This window comes from Equus przewalskii, chromosome 7 (genome assembly GCF_037783145.1).
Source record: "Equus przewalskii isolate Varuska chromosome 7, EquPr2, whole genome shotgun sequence".
Lineage (NCBI taxonomy): Eukaryota > Metazoa > Chordata > Mammalia > Perissodactyla > Equidae > Equus > Equus przewalskii.
The window spans coordinates 49741578-49764034 of NC_091837.1; the positions used below are offsets into that span (position 1 = coordinate 49741578).

At 45.9% G+C, this 22457-nt stretch overlaps 1 protein-coding gene across 4 annotated transcripts in view; it reads right to left on the reverse strand.

The window, feature by feature from the left end:
* Positions 1–22457, reverse strand: part of KCTD1 (potassium channel tetramerization domain containing 1) — a 190345-nt gene that overhangs the window by 77058 nt on the left and 90830 nt on the right. Inside the window, exon 1 of one of the 4 annotated variants that reach the window (XM_008527575.2) lies at positions 14837–15720. The exons of 1 other annotated variant lie outside the window; for it this stretch is intronic. Coding sequence is in view for 1 of the 3 variants with exons in the window: in XM_070627513.1 (XP_070483614.1) it covers positions 12684–14492 (1809 nt within the window). In the remaining 2 variants the exon portion in view is untranslated. Of the gene's footprint in view, positions 1–12683; positions 15721–22457 lie in introns of those variants that run through there. 2 more of the 4 variants (XM_070627516.1, XM_070627513.1) reach the window with 2 other exon arrangements.

Sequence of the window (22457 nt, forward strand, 5' to 3'; positions counted from 1 at the left end):
TATTTTTATATAAATTTTATGTAAATTTATACAAAGTATTTAAATTATCTTCATGATATAAGTGAGCAGAGAATAAAAGAGGATTTAATTTTATTTTTATATTTGAGTGAGTTACACATTGGCTCAAACAGGGATATCTACAATTTAATATCCATCTTTCTCTAAACCTTACAATTTTTATTATTTTTCTTTTGATTATCGTTATTTTCTTACCGTAGATGTAGGTTCTTCAACTGGTTTCTTTGTATATTTCCATTCTTTCATCTGTGCTTATAAATATTTTGTGATTTTTTTGGGGATCCTCTGTCTTAGCTTTCAAAGAGAATATTGAGAATTGTATACAACCCCTCTACTTTTCTTCCAGCCTGTCAATAACCTCTAACCAAGAGAATGTTTTTTAAAAAAGTTATCCATCATTGAGTGCATCCGTTGGGTTTTTACTACTCATGACAGTGGTATTCCCATCATCCCTACCTAACAGATGAGAAACTTGGTAACTTGCCCAAAACCATTCAGGTCAATTATTCTCCTTTTTTTTCCTTTTTTTTTTTCCTTAGGAAGATTAGCCCTGAGCTAACTACTGCCAGTCCTCCTCTTTTTGCTGAGGAAGCCTGGCCCTGAGCTAACATCATGCCCATCATCCTCTGCTTTATATGTGGGATGCCTACCACAGCATGGTGTGCCAAGCGGTGCCATGTCCGCACCCGGGATTCGAACTGGAAAACTCTAGGCCTAGGAGAAGCAGAACGTGCGCATTTAACTGCTGCACCACCCGGCCGGCCCCTAGTCTCCTAACTTTAATGTGGCCTCTCCTTGGTAAGAACTGAGAGGGGATGTTAGTTTTGCTCCAAACTTCCTATAAGACTTAGCCACTTACCTCTCCTTTCCTTTTATTCCTACTGTCTCTTTTCCTTGTTTTCCTTTTTGCTCTGTCACCAAAGTGTCCTTAATCCCTTGTGTTATCTGTTGTCACCAACTAAAGGGCTACATGTCTGTGGCTGTCACTTCCCAACAATGTTCTCGCAGCAAGAAGTCAGGCGACCCCAGGACTACGGAATCCGTTCCCTCGCCTGTTCCGGCTGGGCAAGAGCTGCCTGCCAAGAGCAGCAGCCAGGGAGAAGCCTCCGCGGGAAGGCGTGTCATCCTGTGCCAAGAGGTAAACCCTGGCCCCATAAAGCGCCTTAGTATTATTAAACATTTTCTATTTGTCAGGCACTTTATAGTCATTTTTATTGGTTCTTTTTACTAGTCACAACTCCGCATCAGAACTGCGTTCACTTTTTCTTTTAATTAAGTGCTCTGAGTGAAGTAGAGAAGACTGAAGGCCTTGGGGAATAAGTCTTCCACGGCCGAACAGTCAGGAAACAGAGAACCGCAGAGAACCGAGACCGGCTCCTAGGGAGCATCAGGCCCGATGAGCAGTCGGCCAGCCCTCGACCGATGGCTGCAGAAAGGGCTCCCCAGGAGCTCGACTTTACATTAAGAAAAGATCCCCAAATCAATCTGACCATCATTTCCAGCACGTGCTGACATCTGGAAGACTGGGCCATCCTATTTCACCCTAATCCAGAATGTTCCTTTTTCTTTTCCTGAAACTCCCAAAGCACAAAAATCACATTAAGATTCTTTTAGTTTTTAAAAGACACATCCATCCACATACTGGTGTCTCGGCATCCTTTTTTCCTTTTCTTTAATGCCTAACTGCACCACTTTTATAACTCTGGCTCTAAATTACAGCTAAAAAAGAACCGCTATGTAAGAAGCCTGGACCTGGAGTGGGAACCGGAAATTTAATTTTGCTTCCCAGTAGCAAGGCGACCTTGAGAAACTGCTTAACCTCTCCGAGGGCCAGTTTTTCTCATCTGTAGCAAGGGTATAATCACAGTTCCTATTCTCCTCCTTCAGCTTGCTTTACTATATATACAGAACATCACAGGACTTATCCCATGGTCAGGGTTTATTCTTCAGGTTACTTATCTGCCTCCTGCAGGAGACTGTGAGTGAGTCCTCCAAGGACCAGAATTTTATCTGTGTCCCCACCGTTTATCTAACCCAGTACCCGACACTAGGAAGTGCCCCACAAAACTTCCTTAGAATGAAATCACATACAGGAAAGCCCTTTGCAAACTGTAAAGCACCGTTCACACGTACCTTAGTAACCGATTATTCACAATATGGTCCCACAGGCCTGAGACGTGAAAGCAGTGATGCTAGGTACCAGAGGAGCCAGGATTTTAGGAATCGTAAGAGCCGTGATGACAATGCAAACTGGGACCCATTACCAGTTCTGACTGTCTTTGGGTTATTGCACAAATAATCTTAAAATATGTGGATAACAACAGGGTGAACATTTAGAGGGGCTGATGTACAGTGAGATGTGGCAGCCTACTTCGTCCTGGGACATTAAAATAGCAGTGTCCTAAGTCTTTTCCAATCAATGTGATAGCAAAGAAAAGGCTTAAATTTTTGACAAGGCAAGATTGTATTTTTTCCGAGTTTTCACATTCTCCTAACACACTTTTTTTTTTTTTTAAAGATTTTATTTTTTCCTTTTTCTCCCCAAAGCCCCCCGGTACATAGTTGTATATTCTTCGTTGTGGGTCCTTCTAGTTGTGGCATGTGGGACGCTGCCTCAGTGTGGTTTGATGAGCAGTGCCATGTCCGCGCCCAGGATTCGAACCAACGAAACACTGGGCCGCCTGCAGCGGAGCACACGGACTTAACCACTCGGCCACAGGGCCAGCCCCTCTCCTAACACACTTTTAAGGTTTAAATGTTTAGACTTCCAGTTGAGTCAGGCCACCTTTGGCCCCATTTCTCACAGAGCGACGTACACTGTTTCCTCTCTGGGGGTCACTGGGGACAGTCATTTAATGAGCTAAGACCCTCTTCCTCCTCTCCACCCAGCCCTCCACCTGACTTATCCTAGACATTCCCACTGGAGCTTCTCCAGTGTCTTCTCTGAACTATTTCTAACTTATTCCTCACCTTCAAATTCCTGCCCTTGCACACAGTAAGTGCTCCATAGATGCTTTTATAAATGAATCCTATTTTCAGAGCTTTTCGTACAGCATTCTCCTTCACCTTGACGTTTCTCTTCTTAGATCGTCACTCACACCCCAAGCAGTGGTTCTAAAATACATCACTCGCAATAGTAGTGAAATGCTGGGAACAAGATCTATGATGCCATGGTCTTCTTCATCAGTTAAAAGAAATAACAACTTGAGAAACACACCTGTAATTTTACCACTCCCCCACCTCCTTATAAAATGAGCCTGAAAACAGTGAAATCATCAGCACTATGAATATCCTACCATTAACTGTAAAAAACTAACATATGAACGAACATCAAGTTGAGAAGAAAAAATGAAGCTAACATAATCAGTTTTCTAATATTCTTATTATACTTTTATTTAGGTCTGTGTGTTTCTGCAACAATATGTTTTTAAACCACTACTCAACCCCTAAAAACTAAATATTCTGCAAGTTTCCCATTTTTTTTTTTTTTGGAGTAAAAAACAATGAGATATTTGTTCAAGATGGAAGAAAATATCTAAAATCTATTTATACATAGTTTTGTCAGAAAGAATGTCACAAAATAGAAACCAAAATTCCAGATGAGCTGGCTTAATAAAAGTAAGAGTTATGAATTAAAGTTATTACTTATTAGGTAATAGAATATAATTCTAAAACCCCATGGACTTATCCTATAAGGACTGTGATGGCTGAATAATGTGAATATTTGAAGGGCAAATTAAATTAGAGGTAATTAATCCCTGTATCGTCCTACAAATCATTTCTATTTTGTAAGCATTCTGTCAAACTAAAAACAAGTCACAAGAGGTCATTAATCGGTCAGCAACGTTGCATCAAACACCGACCAATTACTCCGATTCTGTGGTCTACTTAAAACATACATTAGTACACGTCAACTTTAAGTGGGACGTCTACTGGTTTATACAGTCTCCAAGACAGAAGTTAAGTATTAGAAAATCATAGTCCAGTTACGCATTAGGGAAATGCAAATATAGTAACATAGGATCTAGCCAAATACAGGCCCTGCTTTCGGAACACTGAAACTAGACTTTACGAAAGTTATAGCTACATCAACCTTGACAATCTTTGAAGAATCCCAGTACGACGACCGCTCCCTAATTCCAAACCATTCCAAATGAAATTTAATCTCCCGTGAAAAGCTGCTGATGTCATTCTAAGCCAACTTTTGTGAATCCGCTGGCATTCAGGCAGCAATTCTGCCCATCAGAGAGCTCCCTCTGCCCGCATCAGCATCAGAGAGCTCCCTCTGCCCGCATCAGCACCTGAAAATGTCCAAGGCTCTCTGAAAGAAATGGGAAGGGTCTGCAGAACGAACCTAGGAGGAGGCGTGGAGCTACATCCCGCATATGTGAATCTGAAAGAAAAGCAGAGGAGAGAAAAACAGGCCTGGGGTAAAGCATCCACATGGATGGGCCTTTTGAGCTGACTGAGAGGGAGGAGGGCCCAGTGAGCTGGAGCGCAGAGGCCGCCCTGAGATTCCGTCTACTCGAGACCAGAGGAAGTGCTACTGGCCCAGGCTATGGACACCCCGGAAAAAGAAACAGCGGAAAGGCCCAGCACAGCACATGGACAAGCTATGTACACGAGAAAAACTGAAGGCTAGGACTTCATCATCAAGATCAGTAGTTTTTCATATGTAAAACATTCTGCGCTAAGATAATAAAATGATAGAAAATGCTTTAAGGACTTTTCGAATAGCAACCAATGTCACACTGAGGACCTTCTGAGGGAAGTCTTACCACCAGCCCCATCTGACCAAGGGGGAAAGTGAAGCACAGGGAGGTTCTGGGCAGAACTGCGATTTGGCCCAGGGCATCTGTTTTTTTTTTTTTTTTTTTGAGGAAAATTAGCCCTGAGCTAACTACCGCCAGTCCTTCTCTTTTTTGCTGAGGCAGCCTGGCCCTGAGCTAACATCTGTGCCCATCTTCCTCTACTTTATACATGGGACGCCTAGCCCAGCATGGCGTGCCAAGCAGTGCCATGTCCGCACCCGGGATCCGAACCAGCGAACCCCGGCCACCGAGACGCGGAACGTGCGAACTTAAGTGCTGCACCACCGGGCCAGCCCCTGGGGTTTGTTCTTAACCACGATGTGACAGGGCTTCTCAAAACAGGTGGATAAGTCCCCAGAGTCAGGAAAGGCTGGGGATCACACATAGCAAAAGGGAAGCACGTTACGTCCTGGAAATATTCTTTTGTATTCTCTGCTTTTTCTTTTGTTTTCCTGTATTTTAACAAGTTCTCTCTTCTTAAGTTGCTCTAGGAAAGTACGTAAGGTAGTGAAAGGAATCGAATGTCATATCTTCTTCTCTTTACTGGATTCTTTTATTTGAACAGTTGATAAGAATTCTAGAAACAACAGACCACGAATTTGAAAGCACAGACTCTGGAATCAGACAGGCCTGGATTCAAATCCCAGCATAGTTACTTACCAGTTGTTAGACCTTCAGCAAATGAGTCAACATCTGATAACCTTAGTTTCCTCCTTTGTAAAATGGAAATAAGAACCATAACTCTCTGAAGGGCTGTGTGAGGATTACACGAGAGACCAAGTTGACCGCTGCTCCTAAGTGACGCCGCGGCTGCCGGCTGGGGACCACATTAAAGCCCTCGGTACATCTTGGTTATTATTAATGATTACACTTCACTTCAAAATACAGAATCAGAAGTTGGGACAGCCAGGAAGGAATCATGTTTGTCTCTGCGGATGGCAGCCCAATGAGATGAAAGCCTCATGGCCCGGCACTCCCTTCATTGACTCCTGCCTGGATCTGGTCCAACCGGCCACTCCCTGACCCAGAACAGCTAGGAAGCCAGGATGGTGAAATAGTTCACATTTCTAAGTTCCTTAAAAACTAGATGGCAAAAACCACAGCGAATTCAGGTATCAGAACTAATCCACAAGCTCAAGAAATTTGTCTTAAACACTTATGTCTCAGACTCCAATAACAAAATGGAGGATTTTCTCATGAATCAAATTTATATATAGATATGTGTATCTCTATCTATATGAACGTATTATCCACGAACATTTCATCTAAATAGAGGGGGAGGTAGGGAAATCTATAACTATTAAATTAGAATATATACTAATATATACTTACTAGCTTGGTCCCTGGCATGTGGTGGAAAGGGTCCAAATGGGAATGAGAGCTAAAAATAATAGTTCCCTTTTTCTTCTGTCAAAAGAGGAAGGATGGGGACTGAATGGTGAGACACTGGACTGAACTGGATGAACCAGGACTGGAGACATGGAGTAAAACTAGAAATTGATGATTACAAGCTTCCAAACTAGTCTTGACATTCTAATTTGGTAACCAAATTACTCACAAAGGAAGCAACATTCATCTCTGTCATCCTTCAGCATTCCTTTCCGAATTCCTCATTTTTTCTCGGAGGTCTACAACCTAATGCTCTCTTAAATCTCTCAGCCCTTTTCAGGTAGCACGTTTTTACCTCCTTCCTCACAGACCGGATCAAAACGCCCATCTGCCAGCGTTCCCTGCCAGGTGATCAGGAGAAAGCAGTAATTCAAGGTGTGAATGAGTCTAGACACTCCCAGGAAAGGTTTGCATTATAAAGATGAGTTCCAAATGTCTGTATTCTGGTGGAGATGGGGCTGAAAGGCAGAGAATGGGCTGGTGATGCGGGAATAACTGACCTGTTTGCGCACATCCCCAATCCTCTCCTTCAAGGTCTCCCCAGTTTTCCAGGCTTATATAAACGCACTCAACACAGGAGACTTTCACCATCCTCACACTGCCCCTTCACACCTTTGGGACTTTCCCTGCACCCCACATATTAGAAACAACCAAACTCACTGCCTGGAGAGCCAGCAGTAGCTGGACTGTTTGTAATCACTAAACACGAATCAGCAATCTCAGAATGTAGTGTGTTTCCAAAAGAGGAAGTCCCCACTGGGGTTCCCAAAGCAGCCCAAGAGGAAACTGCTGTGAAGAAAACTCCCACTAAAGCTCAGACACTCTGGACTCACAATACTGTAAGATATTTCCTACTTCCATTATTTTTGAAAATTCGGTGACCCAAGACTTGGACAAAATTCAGGTGAAATGAAGAAAAAAAAAATCAGTCACTCATGAAAGTTTGCTGTCATATATAAATGCATCATTTTTAGGGAAAAAGAAAAGGCTTCATTAAGTTGTTAAAATATAAGCTGAAAGGAAGGAAGTCGGGCTGTAAAGAAAGTTGAACAGAAGGATGTGGAGAATTACTGAAAATCTAAACCTCGTCTAATTCGGTTGGCGTCCTTTAGTAAGGGTGGATACACTGTGGTCTGCCGTCTTGTTTATAGTCATGGGTGTTAGGTACTACAGTCTCATATGCGGGTTTTTCTTTTTCTTTTTTTGGGTGAGGAAGATTTACCCTTAGCTAACATCCGTGCCAATCTTCCTCTATTTTGTATGTAGGATGACTCCACAGCATGGCTGATCAGTGGAGTAGGTCTGCGCCCAGGATCTGAACCTGCAAACCCTGTGCCACCGAAGCAGAGTGCAAGTAACTTTAACCACTTGGGCATGGGGCCGGCCCCTCATATGCAGGTTTAATCTCAGCCCAAAGCCCTTGCTGTAGCCAGATAGCTCAAACTGCTTAAACACTCCTTTATTTCTAGATCATACAGAAGTTCATTCTCTATTATAAAGACTCGACATCATTCAGAGTCCATCCTCTCTTGAAAGAGAATAGCAAGCAAAGAGAAACTTTTACGAATCTGAAAACCCAAAAAGCCTAAAACTTATAGAACTTAAAACTTTAAAAGTTCATCTGTTTCTGCCGTGCTGTTCATGTATCCAGCAGGGAATCACTTCACCTTGAAGTCCACTAACTTCCTGGTTCCCTTGCAAACCCCTACTAAGGGCACGGGCTGCATCCCGCTCCTCTTGGCAGCATGTAGTATGTAGAAAGAGGCTGAAGTATTGAAGTACTAGTGTTAAATTAAAAAGTTTATTGTTCAGCACAATGTTTCAAATCCTAACACTACGTTTTCTTTCATTGAGTTTTATCAAGGTCAATCAATATCCCTTCTTGGACCAACTAATTCCCACTATCCGATCCCCTATCTAAATTCTCCAAAGACATCTTTCAAAAAGCATCCTGACTGAATGGTAGAATGCAGTGACTGGTTGATCAGGGAAATAAAATAGGTCCTTGAATAAACGTTCCAGCAGATGTCAGACCCACAGAGGACTTGCTGATATTTGGTCCTGAGATTTTTAACACAGGTAAGTGCACAGCAACTCCTGTATCGATTATGCTTTTAACACGGCAGTTAAGATACCAAAAGATAACTTGAAATTGAACTTTTTATTAAATAACTGAAGTGGAGCTTTGACTGGCCTACGCCAAGGTGAGAAACTGCCTAAGTGGCCTCATATACAACAGCAGTCCTGTCAGAGGAAGGAGCTCTTCTTGCTTGAAATCTATTTGCAATGACAAGAAGACGGCCTTTTAGGTGACATTCGTTAGGGGAGCCCAATTTTAAAATCAGCGTGACACAAAGATTTAAGTTTTAGATGAATGGGATCCACACTCTCCCTTGGCAGCAAATACTTATTTTTCTATTTCCTGGATTAGATTTAATAGACAGTGAGCTGACCTATATGTGCGTTTACATCAATTTAAAATAATACACCTGAGTATTGATTACAATATGCAAAAGTAAAAGTACAGATTTCTTTCCCCAAATGACTGTTGCAAAACATTGAGTGCGTCACCTTTTAACTTTATTTTGATCTAGTTTTAATAATTAATGAGGTCAAAATCTTGCCTGTGAGACCACTTGCTAAGTGGAAAATAGATTAATTTACAGGTTTCTGGTACAAAAGCTACAATGGTAGGTGCTCAGTAATTGTTCCCTGAGTGAATGAAAACAGTTACATATTTATGTCAATGACACTTAGTTTCTCTACCAATCTGAACTTTCCATAAAGGAGAGCAAACATCCTTTCAGTAGAAAAAGGAATGTTGCCACATATTAATATTAAAAATCAGGAAAACATCCGTTTTAAACACAGCAGTTAATCCTAATAGCTCCAGATAACCACTGCAAAAAAGTCTTGTTACAATTGCTATAGCTATTCAACACATGACTCGTTTCCCATTTATAGAAGTTAGATTCCATCTTTTCAAGAAAATAAACCTCTCGCCCACCTAGCGTCCAAATTCAAACTAAGACTTTGGCGATTATTTCAATGATACATAAAACGCGTGTTTCTCCTACCAAGGAGATAGATAGCACATTCTCTCTCCCTTCCCACACGGTAGCACCTGAACCAAAGGAAACTCCCAGTGCTATCAGCATCTGGCTTGTCCTCAAAGGCAAGGTCGTACATGACTGCGTGCGCCCCACGGGGAGGCTGCTCCAGTTTTCAGCTCGGAAACTCTAAGGAATGACCCTGGCTCCTGGTGAAGACAATGGAACAGAAATAGTGGACATGCACCAGTGACCCCAGAATCTTTCCACTAACAGATTTCCTATTTAGAGAATTCCTTAAAAGGATTTCAGGAAATAATCTGGGTTAGGTCAAGCAAGTGCAACTGAAGATACCTTTGTCACAAGCTTACGGATGCTTCTAAGTGTATTTTAGGGAGCGACTTTTCACATTTTTTGCTTGGTCATGGATAGAGTCTCAGTCTATAAAAACTTTAGCAACAAAACTATGATACTTAGAATCTAAACTCCTATTAATATTCTTTTTTGTGTAAATGATAAAGACTAAAGTTACACATCTTTATCATCCATCTAAGCTGAAGTACTGTTCTCCGAGGCAGGAGAACTGCTGTACTTTTCAAGCACAGAGCACAGCTATGAAGATGTGGGATACGGCGTTACACCTTTGGAAATGTACCACGTGATCTCCACCTGGCGCTAGGAGGCTGCACCAGTAACTGGATCCTAACAGCTGCAGGGAAAAGGGGACTAAAACTACCATTGACTTTGAACACAGCCATTCAAGAGAAAGAGTCTGTTAAAGTGACCATCACACAACCGCCCCGACCCTTCCCGCACCCCCCCCCCCAAAACAACCAAAGCCAGGTACTTCCCAGGAATAGAAATCACAAATTCCATAATCTTTGTTAATCCTCAAGTGCCTTCATTTTTCAACCAGTCCCACAAATGACACACTTATCAACACCCTCAAGAAGAGAGTTTCTTGGTTTTTTGAGACACTTGCAATGTCAGAAGAGAATCAAAGCATGACAGCATGACTGTATTATCGAGTCTAGAAAATATGGTCAACCGTGGAATTCAGCGCGACACCACTAGATGAGGTCTCATCAGGATTAAGGTTAGACAGTCAGTGTTTATAATTAAGTAGTAATGACTGAAGCTCGAGGTACACAGGGCATTTCCTGAGGATTAATGACCAGCTTGAGTCGTTGAAGACCTAAAGCAATGCCTTGGGCCAGTAACCCCGCCAGTCACTAATCCCAGGAAACGCGCTGGGCCTCAGTCACTACAGTGATCTTAATAAATACAGGAGGGAAAAGTTCAATATCAGCTTCCTAGTTAAACCAAACTTCTGTTTCATACTCAGAATGCTTAGACTTCACAAACTGGAGTTACTAAAGAGTTCCCTTAAACTTTTTAACGCTGATGAAAAAAATTTTACTCTAACGTAAGTGAACAGCTGAGTAAAACATAGGCAAAGAGAACTTTCGTAATGTTTTAACTAGAAGGGACATAGCTAAGATAATGCTTGAGAGCCACAATAATATAACCAACATGCTCAAATCTATATTTAACTGGGGAGTTACCGGATAGTAACTCAAGAATAATTACGGAATCAGCATTGAAGTTTATAGAACAGATGTATCTCAGTGAAAATAATTTATCTCGGTTAAAATAAAAGACTGAAACAGCAACTGCATTCCTTAGAACAAAATAAAACCAACTAAACAACCCCCCCCCCCATCTTTTGTGGCTCTTTAGTCATGATTCTATATGACACTGACGTCAAGAAAACAGCAGACAGATGCCAGTAGACAAACTGTTTCCTTATTATTCCAAGCCAATAGACACTTTAACCAAGTTTCTTAGACTTTTAACTCTTAATTAATCTGGTGCTACTTTAAATCAGGACATTTTAAGGGTTTTTACTTTATTGGAAAAAGGTGAATGTCTATTTTTGCTTTCAAACAAAAAGCAAAAACCCGAATTCTCCACAGAGAAAGAATTCTCCTCTCCATCCTTAAATCTCCCTAAAACCACCTCTGTCTGTCAGAAATGTTCTCTGAAACACAGAGAGACGCACGGCCGGCAGGTCTCACGTATTTTAGAGAAGCTGGGAGTTTCTATGACCATTCACAACCCCCTTCTTAGTTGGCCTTGAGGCTTGCTGATTAGCTGGGAATCGTCTGAGAGGGTCAGTTTGTCCAGAACTGGAATTTCCACTTTGGAAAAAGCACACAGGTACCTGACATCTGTTCCTTGAAGGGCCTGCACTACCCCTCCAGACTTAGAGTCGAAATTCCTACTTTTGCTTGATGGCAGGGAGGTCAAAGTTGTAAAACCTCCTGTGGCTACTCCTGCCTGCAGAATAGAGTGCAGTCCCCAAAGATCTCTGGTTTCTGGCTCCTAAAGAAAAGTATCCAAGAGATGAATATAACTTTAATAATACAAATATATTTCTCTAGGAAAAATAGTAAGACAAGAAGCATCCACTTGGGCCCCCAATCTCGACCTAGAATTTGGTACTGCTTAGAATTAAATAATTTTAATGTCAAACAGTTCCCTTATTTTGAATGAAGACACTGAAGCCCAGAGAGGTGGATTCATTTGCCCAGGGTGGCACAGCTTCTGCGCTAGCACTCTTACTTTGGCCATCTTGATACTCTACCCTGCTGTTTGTCTTCATTGATTGTCTATCTTCCTAAATCTTATCTGCCCCCTAGATGGTGAGCTCCGTGGGGCTGGGGAAAGATGGCAATGTTTTAGCACCCACAGTGCTGGGCACCACGGGGCTCGCTACACTGGGAGTCTGGCTGATAGTGCAGACACCACCTTTCCATCTAATAATAACTTTAACAAGTGACTTTAGTTTACAGGAACTACACCCCAAACATCACTTTACATTCGACTACAAGTTACAGTATAAATTGGCACTCAGCCGCCAGTCTCTCAACTCGCCTCCTTACAGGAAGTGGGATTGGCATGTTTTCTTTTCAATAATTTGTAACTGTTTTCCTACCTTCCTAAGTTACAGTGAATATGTAATAGAGTATTTTAATGCCTACTTTATCCAAAACTATTTTAAGTAACTGTTTCATTTACACGTACAGTATACCTGCACTCTTTGCCTTATAAAACTCAGGCGTTCGACGGAGAGGCTGAGGGTTGAGCCAACCCTTTTGTTCTGCGAACTTTCAAGTTTGCAGCGTTACTGCGCAGCAGTGACTGTTCCGTAGCTTGCCCTCTCACATCTAAGGTTAGGTGTAAACTTTCCTGAAAAGCACCCAGAGTTAAGCTTCTAAGAGTGAAACCAAATCCGATTCGGTGTAGTTGCTACTTTTAAAAACTTCCCCCCCAACCCAGACCTGCATCAGCACAAGTTAGGCTCGAAGTGGTACCAGAGAAACATTTCATGCATAGAGTTTGGTTTGGTTACCTGGGCGGGGGAAACAATAGCAGGTGAAACTACTGTGGGAGAATTGGTGCTTCTGTGCCCATTGGCTTCTGGAAGAAGAGGCAGGGGGTCGTGTTTCACGGAAACCACCACCACCGCATCCACAGGCTCCGAGGGGCGGATACAAAGTCTTTTGGGGGAAGAGGGGCCGCAGATGTCCCCGGACCCGAACACGGACTCGTACAGGGCGCGCTTGGGCGCAGCCTCGGATTTCACGTCGGGCCCGAGCTGGCTGTCTTTGGGGAGGATATAGCTGTTCCCCAGCGAGGGCGGCTGGGGGCGGTGGTGGTGGGAGGGATGGGTGGGGGGGTGGTGGGAGTGGTGGCGAGCCGCCCCGTTCAGAGCCTCAGCGTAGCAGCCCTGCGGGGTGGGCGAGCCCAGTTTGGTGCCGATGCCCGCGATGCTGTTGAGCGTGGCGATGGAGACGGCGCCGATGCAATGGTTGGTGTAGGTCTTGGAGAGCTTGGCCGCCTTAGAGAGCATCTGCATCCTGGTGCCCAGCAAGTTCTTGCCGATGGCTTTGTTCTCGTACCAGGTCACATCGCCCTCGCTGCAGTGGTCCCGGGGCCGCTGGAAGAACGCCTTGCAGAGGGGGTTGCGCTTCGACAGGTACTTGACGAAGCTGGCGTAGGGGCAGAACTCGGTGCCGGTCTCGTACATGCGGGGCAAGTTCTCCTCGTCGCTGCTCTCGGCGCGCTTCTTGCTCCACGACGACGAGCGCGACTTGTGGTAGGGCCCGAGGGATTTAAAGTAGACGAACTTGCGGCCGTCCTCGTCCATGGCCAGCCCGAAAGAGTCCTCCTCCAGCTCGCGCTGGTTCTCGCGGCCGCGCGTGCAGAAGTACATGCACGTCTCGAACCAGACCTTGTTGAGCAGCCCGAAGGGCGTGTTGGTGCTGAAGACGCTGGAGGTGTAGAGCTTGCGCAGGTCGGCGCGCGTGATGGCTTGCTTCTGCACCACGGGCCCGGCGCCCTGCTCCTCGAGCTTGCGGATGACCGCGGCCAGCGTCAGGTTGGCGCTGCGAAGCTCGGGGTCCTTGGTGAGGTCGAGCGTGCGGCAGTACGGGGGCTCGTTGAGGTAGCGGTTGAGGGAGCTGCGGATGCTGATGAGCGACGACTTGCTGTAGAGCTGGCCGCTCTTGGAGCGGGCCTCGGCGTAGAAGGAGCGCAGCACGCGGCACAGCGCCCCCTTGTCCATGGTCTCGAAGTCCGGGCTCTGAGCCTTCTCGCTCAGGTACTCCCGGAAGATGCGCACGGCGTAGCGGGTGGCCAGCCGGGTGTTCTCGCTCAGCCGGGCCCGCTCGGGGCGCTGCAGCACGTCGGGGTCCAGCTCGGCGCCGTCCCCGGGCGGCCCGCCGCGGGCCCGGGGCGCCAGCAGTCGCGGCGGTGCCTCGGGCTCCAGCGCGGCGCTCTGGTCCATATTGATCATATGGACCGGCTCGGGCTCTAGCTCCTCCCCGGCCGAGTCCTCGGGCTCCAGGGGCTCGTCCCAGTCCAGCCCCATCTCTTCCTCCTCCTCTTCCTCCTCCTCGTCCTCCTCCAGCCCCCCACCTCCGTCCTCCTCCTCGTCCCCCGTTATCTGCACCTCCTGGATCTCGTCCTCCTCCTCCTCTTCCTCCTCCTCCTCGCCCGCGCTGCAGTAGTGCGGGCGACCGTGGCGGCGGCCGCGGCCCCCCGCACCGCGCTCGCCCTCGCCCCGCTCCCCATTGTTCTCGGCGGCGGCGGCGGCGGCGGCGCTGGCGCTGCCGCCCGCGCTGGTGTTACAGTCCCCGCTGCCAGGCATTCTCGCCATATTGCCGTCTCTCTGCCAGTCCTCGGGCAGGGCGCATGCGCTATATTGGACCGCAGCGCTGAGAGCTTTTGTGTTTAATGACCTTCAGCTACCGGGAGGCAAAGCCGGGCTCTTAAAGGAGCCGCGCTCCAATTGTCAGTTAGGAGCGCTGCTCCGGAGGGGCCGCGGCGCGCCGGGGATGGAGGGGAGGCGGGGGTAAGTTAGACAGGGAGAGGGTGAGGACGGAGGCTGGCTGGACGCTCTTCCTCTCCTACCCCTCTCCCCGCTCCTAAGAAAACTTTGAAGGGGAAAAAAAAGGAAGGGGAGGGAGAGCTGTCGGTGGGGGTGAAACACTCCCAACTTACCCTCTGGCGGAGTGGCGCGCGGGCCCGGGCGGGAGAAGAGGGAGGGCCGGCGGGAGGGCGGGGCGGTCTCGCTTCTCTAAGTAATGCCCGAGGAGCAGTGCCCCTTCCACCGCCCCCTCATTGCCCCCCGGAGCTGGGGGTTCGAGGAGGCGGCTGCGCCGGGCGGGCCGCGGGTGCTGCTTCGAGAAGCCCGTGTCTGGGGCCGCCCGGAGCGGAGCGGAGCAGGCAGGTTAATGAGCAGGGTGGAGGAGGCACGGCGAGGCCCCGCACCCTCTCTGCGCCCGCGGCCAGGGCGCAGCGGGCGAGGCTTGGGAGCGGGATGGGGCTGGCGGCGGCTCCCCCACCTACTTGCTGGCGGCGAGGCGCAGAAGCCTGGGGCCAGCCGCACGGCTCCCAGCTCCCTTTCCGACTCTTGCAAAGGAGCGAAACACGCCCCACGTCAGCCTCATCCCTTTCGACTTTTCCAACAGGCACTTTTAAGCTGTCATTAAAGACCTGGGGCGCTCCCCGTAGGTCTAGGACAAGTCCGCGCCGGTTCAGCCAGCCTGGGGAGGGAGCGAGAAAGAAAGACTGGGAGGGGCGTGTGGGAGGGGAGACGCGGGGAGAGACGCTAGGGACCCCAGGGACCCCTCCCCATCCGCCCGGGCCACCGCCCTCCCTGTCTCGGAGCAAACTGACACAACTCCCTCTGGCGAGGCGCTCCACCTGGTTGGAGCTAGAGCAATGCCTGTTTTGTCCCTAAAGCCCGTCGGGCGGGCGGGCGGAAAAAGTGAACTTGGGTCTCGGCCGTCGCCGCCTCCGCCACAATTCTGGCAATTCGGATCCCGAGCGCGCTCTCGTTCCAAGTTTACCATCCGCCATTCGTTCGCCCTCGGGGCTGCGCTGCCTCCGGCACGCGGGGGCGGGCACCTCCGAAACTGGAAAGGCGGCCTAAGAGCTCGCCGGGTCCCGCTTTCCCATAGGAGACACTGTCCCACTTCCAGCCAAACGCCCGCCCCCCGCGCGCCCAGCCTCCGGGCGCGTCCTCGCGTCGCCGCCTCCACTTCTCGGTGCCCACGGGCAGCGCCCCCAGAGCCGCCGGAGACTTCGGCTGTTTTCCTGGGAGGCACAGCCTCGGCCATCTCCGGAGCTCTCACTGCATCCTAACTTTATCCTCCTCGGGCAGCCCGAGTGTCCCCTGGCGCGCCGGCCAGCTCAGAGTCCCGGGGGCGAGGGGAACCCAAGGAGTCAGGTCCTAGAAGCGCCTCCCTAGGTTGGGGCGGCCCTTCGGTGAGGTAGCCTCGCCAGCTCCTCGAGTGGGTGCTCAGATTCGCCTCGAATTCTGCAGTTCGGCTGTGAGAGTCTTGTCACTTGCCCGTTTTCCCTCCCCTGCCCTCCGTCTTACGTTCAGGGCAGTTTATAATTTAACGCATCAATAGAAACCCATCAGTCAATTTGTAATTTAAAAAAAAGAAAGAAAAAGGAGGGAAGGAAGACTGGGTCTCTGAGCCGCGTGGGCGTCTAAGTAGGAGTTGACGGTGTCTTCTCCAGCGATCAGTCCTCGCCCTCTGCGTGTCTCCTTGGCCATGGACGCCGCGGAGCGTTGGGGAAACCGCGCCAGGTGTGGACAAGTTAGAGCAAGTTCCTGCCTCGCGGGCCCCCTCCCTCTCCTCGGGGAAACACACACACACACACACACACACACGCACACGCACACGCCGCGCGCTCATCTGCCCTGCTCTCCGCGGAGAAGCGTACGCCGCGGGAGGCGAGGAACCCGGGGGTTGCGCTCCTCGGGAGTCGTCCCCGAGGTGCGGCCGTCTTTGTTCAAATGCACTGCCCCTCGGAAATATGTAGAAACGCGTGTTTGTTTCCCGGAGCCCAGGGCAGTAGGCAGCTAAGTTAGTTGCACACGCGGACCCGCGCACACGAGCTGGCACACACCAGTCGCACATGGCTACTTCCGGAGGGCTGGCCCTTTGTCCCGGGGTGCTCCCAGGTTTTCCAGCCGCCGGAACGGTCCGGTGGGGCATTTCAGCGGTGCTGAGAACTCCGTTGGGCGCCCGGCAAGTTACCTACCGGGGGCTGCTCTCCGGCGGCCCTCACCGCGAACGCAGTGAACTGAGGGCCCGCGCTGGCCCGGGGCTACGCTCCTGCCTGGGCCTGGGGATTAGGAGCCGCGCTCCAGCCCAGGAGCGGAGCCGCTCCCTAGGTCTCCCCGCTTTTGCGGGCGGCGGGGTCCCCCTCCCCCAGCTCCCCTCCCTGCTGGGCGAGCTGCTTTGAATTGCTCGTAATTTGCCGGAGGCGGTGTGCTGGGTTGGACGCTCCGGGAAACAAAGCAACCCAAAACAGCTCCCAGTTGACGTCAACTTATTTCCAGAAAATAGTTCTGTTCTCCCGGGACAAAATACCCCCCAGGGCAGGTCTCTACTGGCAGAAGCTGGGGGGCGGGGGTGGGGAATGGCAGAACCAGAAAACCCCAAGCGCAAATAACTTTTTAACGGACTTGGAAAAACAGCAGCTTCAGACGCTGCGTGGACAGTTTGCAAACAACGGGAGGGACCTCCGCTAACATTAGATACGAAAAACGCACCTTGGAAAGTATTCCTTGGCCTGATTATCGGGCGACTGTGAATCCGCTTCGTGGCACCAGCTCTTGAAACGCTACCAAAATTCTTTGCCCATGATACTTCATCAAATATACAGTATTTACCGGGAAGAACACCCAGGAAAACCAAGAAGTTATAAACCCTTTTTCCCTCTCCCGACCAAAAGAAAAACTTGCTTAATTATTAAAACTCAATAACACAAAATTACAGTTAAGTTCATAGAGGAGTTCAACTCCAAGCTTAATAAATGATCTCTTAAAAACATGCTGTGGTTCCATCCACTCAATTCCAAATTGAAAGCATCAAAAAAGCTTTCTTCTTATTTTGGTGGAGAGGCAGTATTGGTTGTCTTCTGGTTGTCAGCCTAGCCCCAGATTCCTCCACCTGGATTTTGCCCCATCGTGAAGCCCATGGAACCCACCACTTAAAACCGACTGCTGCCTGTCACTCCTCTGAAAAGATGCTTTATTTCTTGTGCAGAATTCATAGTTTCTTTATGTAAAAACGATTCCACTACTATATGGAACATGTATTGCAATTATTTAATTATCAGAACTCTTTACTATAAACTACCCTAAGATGTTTACAATTTCAACGAGATGCTTCACATTTTTTGGTCTCTGTCATCATCATTATAAAGTACCACCTATATATTCGTGCTTCTCTGTTTCTTAGATTACTTGAAAGTAGTGTCCTGGTTATTTTGGAAGGAAAAACTCCAAATGTTTCCCCCTTGTTTTATAACCCACCTCCTCCCATTTCAGGTTCACACTTTATGAAAGGTTATGCCATAAAAAGACATACTCAGCTCTTCTTCCTCCTCTTTGGTTCTAGTCTTCTGAGCATCATCTGTTATACAACTGATGTAGTTGCTTTTTATCTGCCTATTTCCTCTGCTAAACCAATATACCTTCGTAGGTTAGGCTGGCGCCTGGGACATGGTGAGCACTCCAGTCCTTTCTCTTGATGATTGAATGAACAGGATCTGTGTTGAGCTAAATCCTATATTTAGCAAGAAATGTGGGGTTTTTTGTGTGTGAAAAATCTAAAATATCATGGATCTGAATTTCTATATTAAAAATCAGGACAAAAAGTAACTACAAGGCAACATTATTGTTTGCAAGTTAAAATGAATGTAATGACTGCTTTGGTTTACTGTGTATTTCCCCACCGCTAACTCCCTCTCTAGTGGAACATTCTATAGGAAGCTATTGCAGAAGTAGAGGGACCAGGGCATGGAGGGAGCTATGAATTAAGAGAGGTGGGTTGGGGAGGATTTAAATTGATAAATTCAAGGAATTTTGTGGGCTTTTAAGTCACTTTTTAGTTCATCACTTTTAAGTTATGCTTGACTTAAGGACTAAAAGATTCATAAAGTATTTTGGAGGTTAAATATGAATTCAAATTGAAGCTATTTTGACATATCTTTGTTTCACAGTTTCACCACTCAATTCTGTTGAATTTAGTTGGAGATCATCTTGAGTAATGTTTTTTTGAACTCAGATGAAAATAGAACCCATGTAATCTAACTCTACAAAGTAAAAGAAAAGAAAACTCCACAAGAGCAGAAACTAAGTCTTATTTATTACTGCATTTCTGGTTCATTCCCAATACAGTTCCTTAGCATATTTAAGCAGAATGGCTGGTATGCAGTAGACACTCAGTAAATATACAAATATTTATGTGTGGGAAGAGAGCTAACCTCAACAAAAGGTTGTGTAGCAGAGTGGTTAAAAGCTTCATCTTTGAAACCAGACTGCCTAGGTTTGAATCCTAATTTGGCCTTACCAGCTGCCCGTTCTTATGTTGCCGTTCTCTCATTATTTTATTATCTGGATGATAATAATAATAGCCCCTACCTCATAGGATTGTGGCAAGAATTAAATAGATTAATATGAGTAAAGTATGTAACACAGTGCCTAGAACATTAGGAAACTTTCACCTATCAGCTTATTATTTTTTTTAAGGCTATAATACTTTCTAGGCTTGTTTATAAACAAGAAAACCAAGGCCAGAGAAGCTCCCAAAGGTTAAGCCACTTGCCCAAGGTCTCCCAGACCTCAGTAGGGCAAGAAAGTTTGTCTCTATAGCTCACGCTTGAGCCACTTGACCACATTCAGCTTCTAGGAACCAAAGAATGAAAAAGAAAATGTTCAAGGGAACAATTCCCTGCCATTAAAATACTTCTGTGTGTCATTTGATTTGGGAATCTTGCAAAGCCAGAATAGTACTAAGCCGAGGCCTTTGACTCTGAGCACAGCAGAAATGGCCTAACAAACAGTGTCACCTTTGTCATTTGGCCACCTAAAGCACAGGTACTGCTTTCCTGGGCTATTGGAAATAGGAACCCATTTATGTCTTAGAAGAAATGACAGTGAGCAACTTAGAGGGCAAAAGGAATGCCCACAAACCCAACCAGACTAGAATGTGGTGTTTTCCATTGAAATCTTGGGCTGTTCTACATAAAGCTCCTGGGGGCAAGGAGGGCGTTACCTATTTTTATCTTTGATGCTTTGTCAAAAAACAGGTCGGAATGAACTTAACCCAGTGATTGACAGGGGTAGAATTTTTAGTTTCTGTTTGCCACCTGGTGACTGTAATTCTTGATCTTTCCACCTAAGAATCACTTACCAGTCTCCTAGGCTGTTTTTAAAAACAGGTAACGTATGAGGGGAATGGAGTTTTCCATAAGTAAATTGTGTTTTTGTGGAGCCTAAAAGTGTGCTATCTGTCTTTCTTATATAATTCTCATACTGAAACTTCACTTGGTTAATAAAGAAGTCAAATGCAAAGGCTGTCAAAGTTAAATCAAACATAAGATTAATAATGATATTTCTTTCTTTGTCTTCTAGTCATTTATATTTAAACTGTATGTAGGATTGAGGTAGATGTCAGTCCTATTATTAAATAACATTTAAATCAATGCTATTGCAGTACTAACTAAGGAGGAAAAAGAGATAAAGGTATGTGTTAATATCATGTAACAAAACAAACACGTGTATTTTAAATAATGGAGGAACTATTTACAGTTGTCTCAGAACACAAAATATTCCTGAAACTGTTTGCTGCATTTCAAAAAGGTAGCCTATTAAATTAGTAAAAGCAAAGCAAAACAAACAAAACATGTAAAAAACCACTTTATACCCAAATGTTGGTATGAAAATGTTATTCTTGTGTTTCTTTTCAGTATCAGTTAAGGTAGCCTTTTAAGAGAGCAATTGGGCAACCTCTCAAAAGCCATGAAAATGTTCATATTCTGTGATCCAGAAATTGCTTCTGGAAATTCATCTTCTTAAGAAGTATCTAATCTTATTTGTATTTTGGTAAAGTTTGGTTTATTGCCTCTAGACCACTTGGCAAATGTTTTGCTGTACACGTCACACAGTTAGCTCTAGAACTACGTTTCATAATGTCTTAGGGACCTACCTTTGTTTCCAGAAGTTTAGAGAGTATTTGTTGAACGAAGGAAGGAAGTTCAATTAGGGTAGAACCATATCTTCTCAATGTTCTATAGTAATGTCAAGCATCCTTTGATGAATATTGATAGTGATGGTGAAGATAAAGCATATGAGCTAAAAGGGCAAAGCAAGATAAATTTTAAAGCTCATATTTCAATATCTTCATGACTTTGAGAAAGTTTAAGGACCAGATTTTGAAGATCTAGGTATCAGAAATTAGTATCTAGATATATCGTGGCAATTCACAGGATGTGCTGAGGAGTGAGTATGTACCTGCCCTGTGGCTATGTTTCTAAATGAACTAAAAAAGAAAAAAAAAATTTCTCTTTTAAATACCCAGAAGCATTAACCCACATTTTGAACTAATTGACTTACTTTTTCTTAGGAAAGCTTAATTTAACTGATAGGGGCACATGGGTTTATCTGAATATTTAAAGAAGCCCTGGGATGGGTTTGTTCTATTTCTTTAATTTGATGCTGCAGATCCAGGCTTTGCACCTGATGGAAGAGGACTGCCTTGGGGTGGGGGTGGGGGGGCAGGAAACACTGTGACCTACCCCCTCTATTTGGAGATCTAAGTTTACAGAGCCAGGACACAGTTGATACCAGGATAGAACTCATAATTCCTCATGTTTACTCTTCCTACAGTCTGTGCTTTGATTAGGATACCCCAGGAGTCACATGCTGTCATTACTCCAAATAAAAACAGACTCCCCTGATGGGGGCTGCATCTGTTTTACTATCTTTTCTCTCTTTATGGCTCATTCTCTTAAATTAAAAACAAACAAACAAACAAAAAACAAAGCAAAACTACGGTTTATCATTATTTTCTGATTATAAAAGCAGTAAGTCTTCATTGGAGAAGATTCAAACAGTACAGAAATCTGGAAAAATTTCTATGTGCCACATTTCTTTCTTTCTTTTTTTTTTGAGGAAGATTAGTCCTGAGCTAACATCTGCTGCCAATCCTCCTCTTTTCACTGAGGAAGGCTGGCCCTGATCTAACATCCGTGTCTATCTTCCTCTATTTTATATGTGGGACACTTGCCACAGCATGGCGTGCCAAACTGTGCCATGTCCGCACCCGGGATACGAACCTGCGAACCCCAGGCCACCAAAGCAGAATGTGCGCACTTAACAGCTGCACCACGGGGCCAGCCCCAATGCCACATTTCTTGTTAACATTGAGTGAGTGCTTGCTGTGGATCTGGCCTTTTATATTAACACTGTCAAATCATTCTCATGAATATATGTGAAGACTGTTCTGGATGAGTAGAAATCCAGAGAGCTTAAATAACTGGCCCAACATCACGCAGCTAATGAGGGTCAGACTCTAGAGCACACACACTTTCTTAAGAATCTACGGGGCCAGTTCATTCCATTTTATTTCCACTGCCCAGAAAAAAACACTCTTTACATTTGAGTGTATCTCCATGAATTTGATCTTACGTGGCTTACTTTTTAAGTACTACATATTTCAAAATATGTAATCAGTGGGTTTTTGGCAAACTCTGCCAAGCACATGCTAAGAGGCAGGAAGGGCAGAATATTCTCTCCAGGAACATGCCTGGCCTG